Source organism: Ictidomys tridecemlineatus, chromosome 3, assembly GCF_052094955.1.
Source record: "Ictidomys tridecemlineatus isolate mIctTri1 chromosome 3, mIctTri1.hap1, whole genome shotgun sequence".
NCBI lineage: Eukaryota > Metazoa > Chordata > Mammalia > Rodentia > Sciuridae > Ictidomys > Ictidomys tridecemlineatus.
In genome coordinates, this window is record NC_135479.1 from 1,887,605 (window position 1) to 1,904,826 (window position 17,222).

Here is a 17,222-nt window from a genome sequence, read left to right on the forward strand (position 1 = left end):
AGAGCTCCTGCCCCTTACAGTCCCGTGCTGGAGCTGACTCTCCATCCTCCGGCCCTCCGCCTCCTTGCACCCGTCAGTCTATCCTACGTGCCCTTGAAATTGGTTGAAATTGGTACATGTGCAGCCCTACCCATAAGATCACTCAGCCCTCCTCCTTCTGAAACCTCCTGTGTGATGTGACTTGATCCACAGGACTGAGCCTATGGGACAGCAGACCTCTGTGTCACCTACAGATTGGCATGGAGTTCTGAGTAAGGGGCCCTGGCCAGGTCTCTGTGGAGAGAACAAGAGACCGCCTGGCCAGCAAGAATGAGGAACAGGGACAATGTGAAGAGAGCAGAGGAAGGCAGCTGCAAGTGGAGAAGGACCCTCGACTGGGACCTCAGCCAGGACCACGCTGAGAGCCGTGGTAGCAGCTGGGGCCTCGGCCAGCACTTGTATGTTGAAGTGGAAAAGAGCCCTGGTGGGAAGGCTGCTAAGGCTGGTGAGGTGCACCCAGCTTTCATCAGGGGCACAGAGAATGGCCTTGAGGACAGGTGGGGGTGGGAGGACAAAGCACAGGTGCTAAGGGAAGCAGGACAGGTAAGCTGATGGCGGGGGTGACAGAGACCAGCTGCTAGGTGCCATGTAGGGTAGGATGTGGGACAGGAAGTGCAGCAGGAGGGCCAGCCCCAGCCCAGGCTCATTCAGGATGAGTGGCCTGGGGTCCACACTCAGGGCCTTGTTTCCCTGCCCACCAAAGGACAGACAGAAGTCACTCACGCTGTCCACGGCGAGGATCTTGGCCCAGATGAAGACGAGCAGTGGCCGCAGCTCTCGGGCTGAGCTCTGGAGCAGCTTCAGCACGTATGGGAAGATGCCCACTGACAGGGCCTGGGGCGGGAAGGACAGTTGGTGAGGCCCTGCCTGGCTTCATGGGCTACAGCCCTGGGATGATACCTCACTTAAAGCCTGCCTCACCTGTAGGTAGACCCGTCTCTGATTTTATTCCTAGAAGGTGTCAGTACTTCTAGCCTTGACCAGGACTGACCTAGAGACGGCCATCTCCAGGGAGCAACGTGCTGGAAGAGTGCACACTTAGTTATTCTTCCTACTGGTAGACTCCCTCTCTCCTCTTCCATGGTGGCTGACTAATGACACTGTGTTGGCAGTATCCAATTAGGGAAAGCCCTGAAGTGGACCTCAGCAGGCAGCCTGGTGTGCTCGCCCAGTGCCCTGGCTCCTTCTGCCCACCTGCTCCCCTCTTGCAGTGCTCTCAAGCAGGCTGGACACAACACGGCTGCACTTGTGAGCACTCAGTATGTCACTCAAAATGGACAGCTGCTCTTTAATAATGTGCAACACCCAGTGTTTATTTCTTTCTTTCTTTTGCAGTGCTAGGATCGAATGCAGTTCCTTGTGCGTTCTAGGCAAGTGCTCTACCACTGAGCTACATCCCCGGGCCAGTTCAATTTCTAATTGTTCACTGAACATAAATTTTCAAACTTCAACTTTTAAAATTTTATTTGCAAACAGAACCAAATAAGATCTACGTACATATTGCAAATGTCTCCTAGGTCCCTGTTTCTGGATACTGGGGAACCCAGGAGCACTTTAGCACTGAGCTATATCTGCAATCCTTTTTACTTTGGGATAGGCCCTAAATTTCCCAAGCTAGCCATGAACTTGCAATCCTCCTGCCTCAGCCTGAGGAATCTCTGGTATTACAAGTGTGTGCCACCGTGCCCAACTTGGGTGATAGGTCTCTTGAATCTCTCTTCATTACATATTTTTGAATTTGTTCTTTTTAGTATACATGTTGAATCTCTTTTAATGTAAAAATTTCCCCAATTTTCCTTGTGATATATTTGTTGAAAAAGAAAACCAAAACCAGATAATTTCTTGATTCTATTCATGCCAATATCTTCTGCTTTAAATGGCCATTTCTACTCTGCTATAGAATGAGTAACCAGAAAAGCACTTCAGAACTGTGCCTAAAATAATATGAAAAGGCAGTGATGAGCATTCAGAGACTTCCTGAGAGGGATGCGTGCGGCTCTGTGGCTCCCTGCCTCTTGGCAATGGCAGGCAGGCCTCCTGAGAAGTGCCCCGCCAGCAACACTTCCTCCCTCAGCACTGATTCTAACATCAGATGGGAACAAGGGCAAAGCAGAAACAAAAGACCCAACATGGTGCTGCTAAAAGCTGTGCAGGAACGGGAGGTGGTCTCCAAGGCCTCAGGATTTCCTGGACATCCCGCAGAGGACATGCACTCTAAATCATGTGGCTGGGGCACCTTCCAGAACACTGGCTAAGTTCAGACTGTCATGTGGAAGCTGATCTCCACCCTCCCCCAGCCCTGGGCCCAAGGAAGGCAGTCAGCACGCACCAGGCTTACCGCCCAGGGACCCAAGTCCAAAAATCTTCCCAGCAAGTCCAAGGCTCTCAGCCGGTGCACTTGACTTAGCAGCACCTGGAAAGATAAGAACAGAAGGGCATCACGGCAAGACTGTTCCATTGTTTCCCCGGAAGCCTCTGCCTCTGACTGTGGCTCCAAGCAGGAGCCTGACTGTCTTTCCATCTGTCTGCTGGTTCCTTCTGTCCTCCACAATTCACACTCCTAGGTTAAGAAAACACTCTTTTATTTCTTCTTCATGGGTTAAATATGCTCACTGTAGAAAATAGCAGAACACTTCAACTGCACTTGAAAAGGTAACTCAGTGGTGGCACTGTGGTTTATCAACTGCTAAACATTTGTCTTGGACCCACACACATCCCTGACTGATCCCAAACTGGAGAACACATTATATATTATATCTATATCCATGTCTCTTCCTTAAACTGAACACACAGTGGTCATGGCTCCATAGCCCTGGACATGACTTGCCAAGTCATTTGGAACGGAAGCCCAGCATTTCATTTATATGAACGAACGTGAGCTTCTAAAAATGATTTCCCACTGCTAGATATTTAAATTATCATAAAATGTTGTTATAAATGATGCTGTGATGAATCTCCTAACCAGCACGACTCTGCACACCCACAGGAGCTTCCCCCTAGGATAAACTTAAGAAGCAAAATGACACCGTCAAAGCTTCTGTACTTGTGTCACCAAACCACTTGCCAGGGGGGCCACCTGCCCTCCACACAAGCAGTACCAGCTCATGGGGCTGTGGCCCTGGGAAGGCACTTGACCTCAGAGACCAATTTGGCAATTTATGAAACAAGGGCAACATAACACCCTCCCACAAGGGCCTCATGAAACTAAGTGATTAAAGCTGGGGCTAACCCAAATTATTATTATTGCTATTACTCTAAGACAATATGGTAGGTGAAACTGTCCTTTGAAGCTGAAATTTTTCACAACTAGTAAAATTACTTTCATAGGTTATTTCTCTAGTAAAGCAGTAATACATACCTTTATTTTTCTAATTACTTTTTTTAAAGTTGTAGGTGGATGCAATACCTTTATTTAATGTATTTATTTTTATGTGGTGCTGGGGATTGAACCCAGTGCCTTACACATGCTATGAAAGCACTCTACCATTGAGCCATAACTGCAGTCCTAAATGTTTGACTTTTTCCTAGTGATAAACAGTACTTAGTAAATGAAAAGAGAGTGCCCTTTGCAATCTATTTTGTATGTATTTTCTGTTATATCAAAGTTTTACTTCTCTCTCTCTTTTTGCAGTACTAGGACACCCAAGTCTTTGCACATGCTAGGCAAGTGCTCTGCCACTGAACTGTATCCCAGCCATTTTTATTTTTTGAGACAGGTTAAGTTGCCCAGGCTGGCCTTGAACTTGAGATCCTCCTGCCTCAGCCTCCCAAGCTGCTGGGATTATAGGCATGTGTCACCACACCCAGGTCAAAATTCTATACATTTTTAAAAAAATAATCTTTAATTCAGGGCCTTATGCATGCCAGTCAAGAACTCTAACATGGTGCTACATTTCCAATTCTACATTTATTTTTTTAACTTGGAACATTTTACTTCACCTTCTTAAGACTCATCAGCACATACATCACTTTGACCACTTATCTTGGTGTGCCAAAAAGCTGTTAGACACCTGAGGTCCTCATGGAGACTGATTCCTCAATCAGGACAAGGTATCTGAAAACCCCACATATGCACTGTCTCCCTGTCACTGTTCTGGGGTTACATCTGCCTTAAGTCCACAGCTGGCCAGTTGGCAGGTGGTGGGAGCTCTGTGGCATGCACTAGCAGGGCAGAGGCTGCAGGGGACAGCTCCAAGTTGAGTCATTTATAATGATTTTTTCCTTCATGGTGTCTATGCTGGAGGACATGTGTACCAAGTCCCTCAGACCCACAGCATCTCTGTCCTCTGATGTGCTGTCATCCAGTTAGTGGGTGTCATCCAGTTAATGGGGCACTCGCTTTGTGTAGATACCATGCTGGGCAGTGGGGCGGTGAGCAGGGACAGTTAGGATCCCTGGAAGTCAGTCACTTAGCCTTGGAGACAAGCACTAACAGCCTTGCTCACTGCGCATGGGGGTGATGGGCAGTGCTGTCAACACACGTACGTAAGCAGAGGTCTGAGCTAGTTGGGGGTTTTGGAAGGGTTTCCCTCCCAGCTAGAAGGTTGCAGCCATATCCTGGAGGGTGATGTGCAGGGATTACAGGGTTCCAACAGGAAGCTGAGAAAGATGAAGGCATCTGGGGAAGGGCAGGTGGCTGGTCTGAGGTGGGCAGCCGGGGGAGGGGGCAGACCACTTGGCAGGTCCTTAACATTGTGCATCCTATGCAGGGAGGAGCCGCCCGAGGTGCTGATGCCCACGGTAAGTTCTTGCCAGCCCACTTCTGGCCAGCTGTGGTATCTGAAGTCCTTGGGCAACACAGGAGTCTGTGCTGCATGATGTATGCTTATTTGGAAATAAACATCAATGAAAAGTATTGGGAAAAATGGTATTTTTTTTTATTCAAACATTATATCCTTTCTTTCTTCTGTTGATCCATATATTTTAAAAAAATAAATCCAAACAGAAATCAAAATTAGTTACAAAATATAGAGTGGCTCCTTTGGTCTGTATTTGTACTTTAAACAAACAAACAAAAAAACCCAAGCTAGAAGCGGTGGCCACACCTGCCATCCCAGGGACTCAGGAGCCTGAGGCAGGAGGAGCCCAAATTCAAAGCCAGCCTCATCAACTTAGTGAGGCCTTGTTTCACAATAAAAAATAAAAAAGGCTGGGGATGTGGCCCAGTGGTTAAATGCCCCAGTACCTGTTTCAGGCTAGCCCAGGAAGTACGGAAATCACAGAGATAAGTGACAGTCAACAGAGGCATTGCTGGGGTTTTCTCCTCCTCCAGGGCAAGCCAGACTGAGGACCAAGAGTGGCTATCTGAAGACCAGGTAAAGCAGAGCTTGCGGAGGCAGCCCAACTCCACCGGCCAGGTGTACAGAGTCAGTGCTCAGGTTCTGGCCCAGCCTGGGACTCCAGGAAGCAGGCTGCTGTGGGGATCATATGTCAATGCACACATATGTGAGCACACGTGTGTGCAGAGTGTGCATGATGACAGCACCCTAGGCCGCTCTCTGCTGTCACCTAATAACCCTGTTCTTTCAGACCCAATATTTATTTGAAATAAAATGGTACATTGAGAACAGAGTTCTCGTGAAATGCTCTCACTGATTTCCAAGGTCCATGTAGAAGTACAAAAGTTTTACCCTATGAAATCACTCTGTCCTCCTTTTCTGCAATATTGACCTTCATTCTTTCACCTGGGCCATCTCTGCTCACCTGCCACCTGGGGAGGAGGCAGACAGGAATGGTAAGCCCCAGGCAGGTTGCAGAGCCAGAAGACCCAGTACACCATGGAGATGCAATGTTGTGGGATTCCAGAGCTCTGCACAAGATGACCGTGGTCAGCAGAAGTGGTCAGCAATGACGAGGGGAGAAAAGTGCCCTCAAGAACAAGCAACACCTTTCTCCCCAACCTCAGCTGACCTGCAGTTTGAAAGGTACAGAAGGGACAGAGGCTGGCTGGAAAGGTGGTATTTCCATGTTGACCTATTATCAGTGGGCCTTTGAAACCTCTCACTGGACCCTAGATGCCCATCAGCTGATTTCTCTGAGGTGTAGGTGGGAAAAATTTGCTCTGGCTTATGGGAAAAGTAGTGGGGATCTGATAAACAAGTAGTCTGTATTAGAAAGCTCTTCCCTGAGTTAAGAATGCCCACTTGCCAAGGCACTAGAGGAAAATTTATAGATGACAGGGTGTGGGCTCTGGCAAATAACAAAGGGGAAGTGACCAGCTGGGAACGAAGCTGGCCTCGGGCGCTCCCACCTTCTTCCTGGCTTCCTCCTTAGTTAAAGTTTACCATCCATCCTGGCAGGGCCTGGGGGAGAGGCTTCCCCAGTGATGAAGAGCCTGCTGCTCTGCATGCCTAAATTATCACAGAGAGATGCTATTTCCCCTCTCTTGGCATCAGGGTTGGCTCCAGAGGCCCTCTCTGTCTCTGAGGGACATGGATTATAAATGGAACATTAGGAAAAAAGTCAATAGAAGGCCATTTATAAGAGGGTTATTTGGCAAACCCAAAGAACTAGGTTTCACACACTTGGCATGGAGCCCCTGCTTTGGGCCGGGCCACCATCACCTCACTGCACTGCAGGAGTAAGAGCAAGGGCAACGGGGAGCAACACAAACATGGCCACTTCCTGTTCCCATTCAATGAGGACACTGGCCTCCACTGGACATCCAGCTCTGCTTTGTTATTGTTACTGCTGCATTTTTGTTTTGTTTTGAAAATTTGTTTCCTTTTTTGTTTATAGGTCACCTTGCTATCCCAGGATGGTCTTAAACTAATCTAAAAGCACAAAAGGGGAACAGTAATTATTTCAAGGGGAACAGTAATTATTTTTGCTTTCTTTTTTATAACGTCAGAAAAAAAACAGTGATAATATACAAAATGCACCAAAAATATCTACAGTGAAACATGACACACAGTTCTTTGTTGCCCACTGGTTGGTAATGCCAGCGCGAACAGACAATTGCTACATTTTACCACATTTACATAGGACCCTTCCAACTCGTTTTTTACTGGCTGGCACCCTCAGGGTAAAGTCCTAGATGAGGAGAAATCGCATTTTGTGCCAGGTGAATAATCTCTCAAACCCCCAAAGCTGGCTGATGCAGCACAGAGCAGATTCGAGAGAAGGGAGGGCTGCCGTGTTCCACAGCATGACAGAGAGAAACCCATGCCTGTTTTAAATGACCTTGTAGAAGTGGGAGCCACTCAGGGAAGCTTTGGTCCAGTGAAGACGGACTATGCTGCCCATTACGTGGGGTTAGCAGCTTTAGTAAGGAGGAGGAAGGTGGACGTCCCTGCACAGGTAGCCCATGACATGGCCCTGCCTGGCGGTGGCACCATGACTTGAGCCCACCTGGGGGAACAGTGCCCTTCCACCTGGAGGGCCTTGGATTTACCTGGACACGGGAGGGACCTCCTCCCTGTCCTGTGCTGGCACAACCCCCCAGACAATCACCACAGCTTCCCCCCAGATCCAAACGCTGTACCCTGATTACAAAAAATACTGTGATTAGACCTTGGTGTCTGTGGTGACAGGAGTGGGTACAGCCAATTCTGCATCCTTGAGTAGAACAGCTTCTCCCAACCAGGACCCAGTAGATACATGCTAAGACAAGAGCTTGGAGAAATCTTTCTAATATCACTATTGTGATGAATCCCAGTATTCCCACCCTATCCTGTCTTTTTAACCAAAAAAATCAGCTGGCTGGACACCCAAAACTCATCTCCCAACTGGGTGTGGTGATGCACACCTGTAGTACCAATGACTCAGGAGCAGAGGAAGGAGGATCCCAAGTTTGAGCCAGCCTTAGAAATTTAGTGACACTATGTATCAGAATTAATAAAAAGGGATAGAGATGCAGTCCAGTGGTAGAGCACCTCTGTTCAACCTCCTGCACTGCAGAAACAAATAAACCAAAACAATCTGATATCCTGCTTGAGTGGGTAACAATCTACTGTGAGTGTGACACAGGCCGTATAAGTGACTGGCCTCTCCTCTCAAAGGCTCACTCAGAAAGTGTCTATTTCTTATAGCAAAACACTGACAGACCCACAGGCAAAGGAAAGCTGGTGGCTTCCAGGGCCCATGGTGCTCCAGCTAAAGAAGTTCACAGGAACATCTGTAGCGACACATCATGGCAGGGCGCGGTGGCCACGCCTGTAATCCCGGCAGCTTGAGAGGCGGAGGCAGGAGGATCGTGAGTTCAGAGCCAGCCTCTGTAAAAGCGAGGTGCTAAGCAACTCAGTGAGACCCTGTCTCTAAATAAAATACAAAACAGGGCTGGGGATGTGGCTCAGGGGTCAAGTGTCCCTGAGTTCAATCCCAGTACCAAAAAAAAAAGTAGGGGCACATCTGTAATCTGCCGTGCATCCATCTCTCCTCACAGGTCTAATCCACACACCTTGGCTTCCACGGGGGGCGGGGGGGGGGGGGCTGCGGGAGCCTGGGTGGAGTGCAGCTTGCTGGCACCAGTACTTCATCAATTCCCGAAGTGCCAATGGGAAGGGAGGGCGGCAACTCCACCTCAGATTTATCTTTTCTTGGGGGTGGGGGAAGGAATTCAATGACTTTACTAGGAAAGCCCGTTGGGAATAAATGTGCAATCAGCTCCCGGGTCTTCTGATTGGATCTGTGTGATTTATGCACCATCTGGCCCAGAGCACAGCCACCACAGAGGGCTGGTGTTCCAACCGCTATCATGGGACACGCAGGCAGCCGAGGTAAACCAGCCCTTGGGGACTCTGGGCTTTGGCTTGCTTCTGTGATCAGATGCCTTATAGCCAGGCCTGGTCTGAAGCCACTCACCTGTAGAACAATGGGCAGCTGCTCAGGGGGACTCCGGTTCTCCACGCCCATGGTGAGCCACACCTGGAACGCAGTCAGCTGCTCAGCGAAGAAGGGGCTGTGCTGTGGGATGAGCAGAGGCATGAGTTAGGGACCCTGGCCTCACCAGCACCCTGATGGGTCGATAGAGCACTCACTCTGTGGCTCTGACCACACAGGGGAGGGACACAGCAGCGCTCCAGCCCAAAGACAAGGTGGAGCTGCAGGATTTGTGAGCAGCCTGGAGATGGGCAAGAGAGGGCCCAGCTGGGCCCTGTGGCCACGCCTGTGGTCCAGAGACTCAGAGCCTGAGGCAGGAGGGTCACAGTGAAGTGGACCAGCACTAGCCCTTTTTAAAGTTTTATTTTCATGTATACATTTAGAAAGTTGTAGGTATCTTATACATAGAGGTTGATGGATTTTTACCAGTTGAATATGCTTGTGTAAGCAGCATCAAAATCAAGTAGCAGCACACGAGCAACCCCTGGGCCCCCAGCCCCTGCCACAGCAGCCTTCCTGGGTGGCCACGTCCTGCCTGCTTCTGTGGGCCGAGAGGTAGAGCCACACAAAGTGAGGTCGAGTCTGGCCACCTCCCATTAGCATGGGGGCCTACAGGTATAGCTGTGGCTCTTGCTGCAGGTGAAACACCTGCCCCTTCCACCTCCAGGGGGCACCTCGAGTTCCTGTGGTGGCCCTCACAGTGCAGGCCCGAGTACAGTGGAGCCTGAAGCACAAAGAACAGCCAGTTACCCTGGCCCTACCTTCACTTGAAATGTTAACGTTTTGCTCCCCTCCCTTCCCCACCATCCCAATTTGATGAAATTATTCCCCAAAGCAGAATTTTGATTCCAGAAATGATGTAACAAGATTCTTGAAAAGGTCCTTGGCAAATAAGCCTGGCACTGGAAAGAAGAGTTCCGCCCAAGAGGAGCACACATGCCAACGGAGGGACCTCTCCTGAGGGGGGCGGAGAGTTCCGATTTCCTGCAAACACAGAGGAAGCCGCCCAGAGCACAAAAAGCTAAGACCTTGTGAGGCTTTCCAAATGCCTGTCAGCAGCAAAGGCCCTGTCCTTCCTGCAGGAGCCAAGGTCCTCGGGCTGCTCTGGCTGGGCTGGAAGGTGGGGAAGTGGTGGGGCAGCCTCTAGGGGAGGCTCGTGACTATGACAAGACGTTGTCCCTGTCCACACCTGTGGAAGGTGGGCAGGCAGGCCTTTGTCTGTGAGCCTATGGGCATACACCCGGCACACACGGGAGCCAAGGGCATGGAACAGCCAGGGCTCAGGGCAGTTTGCAGTACGTGAAAAGATGTACCAACTCCAGCCCACAGGCAGATGGATACATGAGGGCAGTGCGGGTGGACTCGGTGGTGGGGGTGGGTGCTCACTGCAGAAGGCGGTAGACAGGCAGAAACATGTGTGAGAGGGCAGTGTGGGTGGACTCGGAGATGGAGGTGGATGCTTGCTACAGAGTTCTTCCAACTCTGCTCCATCTTGAAACTTTTTACAATAAAATGTTACCGAAAAATTTTAAAAAAGCAAAAAACGGGGGAGCGATCTAAGACAAAAAGGTCAGGGAGGTCCTCTTCAAAGGCTCTTGACTCAGTGTAAGGATGGCCTTAATCTAAGAAGGACCTTGGCCTGAGTAACTCCACTTTAAAATAAAACTGCAAGTCCCTACCGGGCATACCTATGGAGCCCTCCAATATTGACATCAGGCACAGCCTGATAAAATAAGTCACTTTCCACAACCCTGATAAAACTCAGAGTGAAGTCACTGTCATTTGCCTTCACCTTGATAAAGGCAGAGGTGAGAGATAAGGGTGGAAACCACCAGACCAGATGGCTTGACACAAAGATGTCACCAAGAAACCGCTAATAGGGATTGAAAGGGCGACTAGAAACCCCGAAATTTAGCATAAATAGTGGAGCAAATGAACAGACACTCAGCCAGCCGACACGATGCCCACATGCTGGAGAGCCCAAGGAGGACCTGGCTGACACCCCGACTCTTCTCGTGGTTGGCCTGCTCCTCTGCATCATCCTCACCACTCTCCAACTCCACAGCCACATCGGGACCCTGCTGAGAACAGCAACTTCTCCTTAGGACCCTCTCCTCAGCTGGCCGTCAGCTCCACCCCAGGAGAAGCCTGCCTCCATTGCTTCCTGACCTGATCACTGCGGCCTGAGTGACCACGCATCTGCTGGACTTCCGGCCTAAGACTTGAGACTTAGATCTGGCACTTGAGCTGGCATGCAGAGGGAATGTCTGTCACAAGTCTGTCATGATTAAGTGTGTTTGCAGTGCACAGAATTCACTTAGAATCACTTGCTCTGAATTGATTCTATCTATTGCAGTGCCCAGCATTAAGGATTGTCACTTTTCTTGATTAAGAACCTATAAAGGGGCTGGGGCTGAGTGATAGAGCACTTGCCTTGCACTTGTAAGGCACTGGGTTTCATCCTCAGCACCACATAAAAATAAATAAACAAAATATAGGTATTGTGTTCATCTACAATTAAAAAACAAAACAAAAAAAAGAACCTATAGAGTGGACTTGGACTGAGTGATGTGAGTGTAAAGCATTGAGAAGAGCAGGAGCATGTGGACCTTCTTTATTTCTTCTCCTGACTGCACAAGTTGCACCTTTGCCCCTCGGGGCACCTGGTCATTCCAGTCTTGGGGTGCACCGAGACCACTGGGGAGGAGAGTGGGTGGATTTAAGATGGCGGTTAGAGGAAGACTGCATCTGTTGCTGGGTGGCTTGGGATTCCCTTTTAGGAGCCAAGAAGAAATGGGAAAAAAGACCCTTGGCAAACGCAGTGACCATCCATTTCATCGACAGCATCGGCAAGCTCCGAAGGGACAATTCTTTCAGTTTTCATTAAGAATCCCTTTTTTCTTTTTTCCTGTTGTTTATTTTGGTGTGTTTCTGTTTCTCTCCTTTCTTGTCCCTCTAATAGTCAGATCTCTTGTCCTTTTCTCCCCTTTACTCACTTTAGTTTTTCTCCTCATTTACAGCCATCACTAGCCGTCGCTCTTCTGCTTTCTCTGTTCACATTGAACCTTCTAAACTTTCTGCTACCTCCCCATCACGTTTCCTTTTCTCTTAATGAACTGTGTTCTACCATCTTTTAGAACTGTTCTGTTTACACACTCCTGCCCCCACTATTCACGATGTGGTTATTAGTACTGTGGACAGCAGAGTTGGGACCTGCTGTTTCTTCAATGCCAGATTGAGTTCATGGTTATTTGCTATTTTGCTCTTGGCAACTGCTGACCCCACCTTCCTGTTTTCATGATAATTAGTGCTGTAGAGGTCACAGTAGACACAGGATAGTTATTTTAATGCTGTATATTATTAGCATTGATATTTGCTATTGTTTATTTTGCCCTATTCTGTGAGGTTCTGGGAACCTACAGGGACACCACAAGTTCACAGGGTAGAGACTCTGTTGTTGACCTAAACTCAGCCAAAAGATAGCACACTTTGCTCCGCACACAAATTGGCCACTCTGAAACTTCAGCTATACTTTAATACAAAGAAGAGAAGAGACAAATACCCAAACTAATACTCAGGCCCCAAGTAGGAAGAACTACAGGGTGCCCATTGGTCCTACTCACAGACATCCATGCCAAGAGCAAAAACAGAATTACACAAAGGCTGTTGACCCCACACAATGACCCCACACAAGAGTGCTTGATCACTGACCCACATTCTCAGCCCCTTTTTATATTTTATTAGAGACAGGATCTCACTAAGTTGCTGAGGCTGGCTTTAAACTCACAATCATGTTGCCTCAGCCTCCTGAGCTGCTGGGATTATAGGCATGCCTGGCACAATGAGGGATTTTAATCTATATCACTCTAACACACTTTGGCAAGAGAAGGCCATGCCATAAAAAGGCTCACACATAAGAATGGAAGATAATTCCATCCCAACAGATGCATAAAACCCAACACAGGAATACAAGAAATATAAAAAACAAGGTAACATGATACCTCCTAAAGTTCATAATTTATCAGCAACTGAACCCAAAGATACCAAAATGGATAAATTCCAGATAAAAAATTCAAAATGATGATTATAAAACTAATCAATGAATTCTAAGCGATTATAGGAAAACAACTGAATGAATTAAGAAGTCATTACAGGATATGAATGAGAAACTTAATAAGGAGATGGAGATATTGACAAAGAACCAAATAGAAATCTTGAAAACAAAAGACACAATAAATCAAATAAAATGTTCAGTTGAAAGTCTCTTTAATACAGTAGACCATGCTGAAGACAGAGTCTTAGAACTGGAAGGCAAGGTGGCCAGCCTTGAACATCACACAGTACCAAAGAAAGGAAAATGAGTAACCATGATCAGACTATACAAGAATTCTGGGACATTAAGAGACCAAATGTAAGAAGAATCAACAAAATGGAAAAGCATTGTGAGATGCAGGCTAATAGCATGGATAACTTCCCCAGGAAATAATATAAAAATTCCCAAACCTTGAGAATAAAATGAACATCCAGATATAGAATGCATGCAGAACCTCAAATAGACACAGACAAGATTAAAACAAAGAAACAAACAAAAACCTCTCTCCATGACACATTATAATTAAAATGCAATTTTAAAAGCCTCAAGAAAAAAAAAAAAAACCAAATCAGGACACATTTAGAGGCGAGCCAATCAGAATCACTTCTGATCTCTCAGCACAAACTCTAATATGATCCAGGAGGGCTTGGAATGATGTGTTCTAAATCCTGAAAGAAAATAACTGTTAACCAAGACTACTATATCCAGCAAAACTATCCTTCAAAATCGAAGAAGAAATAAAGCTCTTCCAAGTTAAGCAGAAACTAAAAGAATTCCTCACTCCTAAGCCAGTACTACAGAACTTAAAGAAGAAATAAAAACCAAACTACAGAGCTCACAAATGGACAAATTTCCATTGAAGAGTAGCCAAGCAGATGAGAAATGTTTATTTTACTAAACATTAGAAATAAACTAAAATGGCAGGAATAAACTTCTGCCTATAAAAATATTGAACACCAGTGTTCAACTCTCCAACTAAAAGACACTGCCTGGCAGAACAGATTAAAAAACAAGACCTAATGTTGTTTGCAAGAGACTAAAAGTGAAAGGATAGCAATGATGTACCACATGAATCAAGACTGAGAACAAGCCTGAGTAGGAATAAATGGATAAAGAAAATATGGCATATATACACAATGAAGTTTATTCAGCCACAAAGAAGAATGAAATTAGGTTATTTACAGGAAAATAGATGGAATTGGAGAACGTTATGTTAAGCATCCTGGTTCCCAGTGGGTGAACCAAATCTCAGAAGGTCATATATTTTCTCTCATATGTGAACTCTAGGGAGGAAAAGGGAAAAGAAAGGTGGTGGTGGTGTTCTCAGGAAAATCAAAGGGAGATCAGTAGAATAGAGGAAAGAAGTATGGCGGGGAAGGGCAGGGGAGTGATACTGGCCAAATGATATCGTCATATTGTGTGCATGTGGAAACATTCAACAACAAACCTCACCATTATGTACAATTATAATGCAACAATAGAAGAAACATTTAAAAAAGTGCACCTGGCGATTTAACACACCCCACATGCACGGCTCTGAGCATGCTATACATGCATGCATGTTCACATACACCACAGGCAAAGGCCTCCAGGCCATGGTGACAAGTACTAAAGGTTACAGCACCTTGGTGGTGAGCTGAGCTCTCCCTGGCCTCTGGTGCCTCCTGCCTGATTTGAGGGTGAGACACTCTGGCCTCTGGTGTTTGTAAGCAGCGATCTGACTGTGAACATGCCAGGGTCCCATCCTAAGCCCTTTGGGTATACAAACTCATTTTAATGCTCTAGGCCCCTTGGATTGAATGAGGACACTGAGGTACAGGGAGGTTGTCTAACTGGCCCATGGCGATGGTGCCAGGCTCTTGGCTATGATGCCCAACAGTTTCTCAGGTGGCAGGAGAAGACTCCGTCTTGTTGACCCAGCCTCATGCTCCCCTATGTCATCTTAGCCTCATGGATGGCCTGAGCATGTGATCACCCAATGGGATCACCTCTGCCAGCCCCTACCCAGGTCTCTATTCCTGGGCCCCTGGGTACCTATGGTGGCCTCCTGTTTTCTCCCTTGAGCCCTGACTTGACATGGCACCTCTTCTCTTTTCACAGATTCTTGAGGATAGGGACAGGGTTATTCAGACTTGATGCCTCACATCACAAAGGCAAAACCAAGTGGGCCTCTGGGTGTTGCAGTGAGGACCCTGGTATCATGTCCAATTCACTTGCAGGTGCTGTGAGTGAAGCCAGCTGCAACTTATGCAGAGCCAGAGAGACTAGGCTTCTGCCACCTGCGGTGTGGCTTGGGGTTGGGATGCCTGCGTGAGGGGAGGGAGCCCTCAGAGGTTTCCATGTGCGAGCCCCTGTGCCCCAGGCTTAGGGAAAGCACGACTCAGCCTGCTGCGAGGGCAGAGGATGAAATGAGGGCTGCTCTGGGGAGGAGGCCATCTGCATGAAGAAGAGCAGACTCTTCAGAGCAATGCTTTACACTAAGATCTGTGTTTTCTTTTCTTGGAGGTACTGGGGTTGAACCTAGGGGTGTTCTACCACTGAGTCATATCCCCAATCTTTTTTATTTTTTGTTTTGAGTCAGGGTCTCACTAAGTTGCTGAGGCTGGCCTGAAACTTGCAATCCTCCTGCAACAGCCTCCGGAGTAAGTTTTTAAAAGGTGACCACTTCAAAATCTAACTTTATGGGCTGGGGTTGTGGCTCAATGGTAGTGCACTTGCCTAGCATGTGTGAGGTACTAGGTTCAATCCTCAGCACCATATTTAATAAATAAATAAATAAAATAAAGGCATTGTGTCCATCTACAATTAAAAAAAAAATTAACTTTAACCCTAGGTTGACCCAGTCTTGTAAACTTTGGTCAGTATATTTTTTTCCCAGGTGGGTGAACCAAATCTCTGACACCCACACAGACTGAGGTTTTTATGGAGCAGGTGCCCAAGAAGCAACAATCACAGCAGATGCCCAGGTCGCCCTGGAGGGACTCACCCTGAAGGCAGTGCCTTCCTCAATGATCGTGGGCAACTGAGAGAGACAAATGTCCACAGCAAGGTCCCAGGCCTGCCTGGGGAGAGAACAGAGGGAGCATCAACAGCGTTAGTGTGTAGCCTCTGGCGAGGGGTCCCACGGGCAGAGGAACTACCAGGTTCTTGCAGATGGTTCTGGGGAGAGGCCTGGAAACTGGGAGGCTGTGCTGGGCTTGTCCCGTCGGCCCCAGCTGCAGGCACCACTGGGACTGCTATACTCTGACTCTGGCTTGTCTGCTTTCTTCTAAGTGAAGCAAAAAAATACAGTGGTAGTGGCCCTCCACGGTGGCTCCCAACTCTGATGTGACCCTCTGTGGCACACAATCTGCCTGCTCCAGGCTGCAGTGCCCTTGTGGTGGAGCTGGGGCCAGGCAGCTTGGCTGTGGACCTCCATCACAGGAGCCTTGGCAGTGTCAACCTGCCCCAAACCTTGCAGTAGGACTGTGGCCCTGGCTGCCACTGGCATGGTCTGAGTTGTTGGGCCTGGGCCCTGGGTGGCCAGGAGTGTGCTGGTGGTCCTTCAGGACAGGACAGGTGGTGCTTGTTTGAGGTAAAAGGGGATTGTCCCCGTGGTAGACTTGGCTATTCTCACCAGGCTCTGGGGGTGTCAGGACTCAGCTCAGCACATTCACAGCCGCATGTCCTTGGCAGTGCACCCTGGTCTGTCTGGAGAGCACAGGCTGTGACCCCACTAAGCAGATGCCCACACCCTCTCCCAGCTTCGAGCCAGCCCTGTGTGCCATTCTTCAATAATTCCATGGCTCAGGCACACAAGCCCATTGCAGGGTGATTTATGTGGCTTCATAAACACCTCCTCTTACATAATCAGGGGAACGGGGACTTGGTGTCTGGAAGCAGGCTGGCTGCTCTTATGTAAGGCTCTTCGCCAGGTCTCTCTCTTCCTTACTGCTTCTGAAGGACCCAAGAGCACAAAGGGACAGGAGAACTTGGGGCTGAAGCCACACAGGTCAGGGTTTGAGCTTGGCCTGGGTGTGATCTGGGTGTAATTTTGTTGATTCTTATGAACTATGAGCCCACAGGACAAGTTTAGACTTGTAGGGAAGCCACAGCAACAGGGATTCCCTCCCTGACTGTGGAGCCAAGGCCAACCCCTCCTGAGAAGAACTGTGCAGGCTCAGGCCAGGGGCCATCTGGCTTGGCACTGGGACAGCACAGCACCGTGCACGGCTACAGGTGCCCAGACTCCTCCCAGCCCCCCTTCAGCATTGCTGACCTATCACCCAGG

The 17,222-nt window shown here is 48.2% G+C and overlaps 1 protein-coding gene across 5 annotated transcripts in view; it reads right to left on the reverse strand.

Moving 5' to 3' along the window:
* Rptor (regulatory associated protein of MTOR complex 1) overlaps positions 1 to 17,222 on the reverse strand; it is a 329,507-nt gene that overhangs the window by 78,162 nt on the left and 234,123 nt on the right. For all 5 annotated transcript variants that reach the window (XM_078041465.1, XM_005332637.5, XM_078041466.1 and 2 more), the window contains 4 exons: positions 15,939 to 16,014; positions 8,842 to 8,943; positions 2,369 to 2,452; positions 763 to 873 (listed from right to left, as the gene is read on the reverse strand). In XM_078041465.1, coding sequence (XP_077897591.1) covers positions 763 to 873; positions 2,369 to 2,452; positions 8,842 to 8,943; positions 15,939 to 16,014 — 373 coding nt within the window. The remainder of the gene's footprint in view (positions 1 to 762; positions 874 to 2,368; positions 2,453 to 8,841; positions 8,944 to 15,938; positions 16,015 to 17,222) is intronic.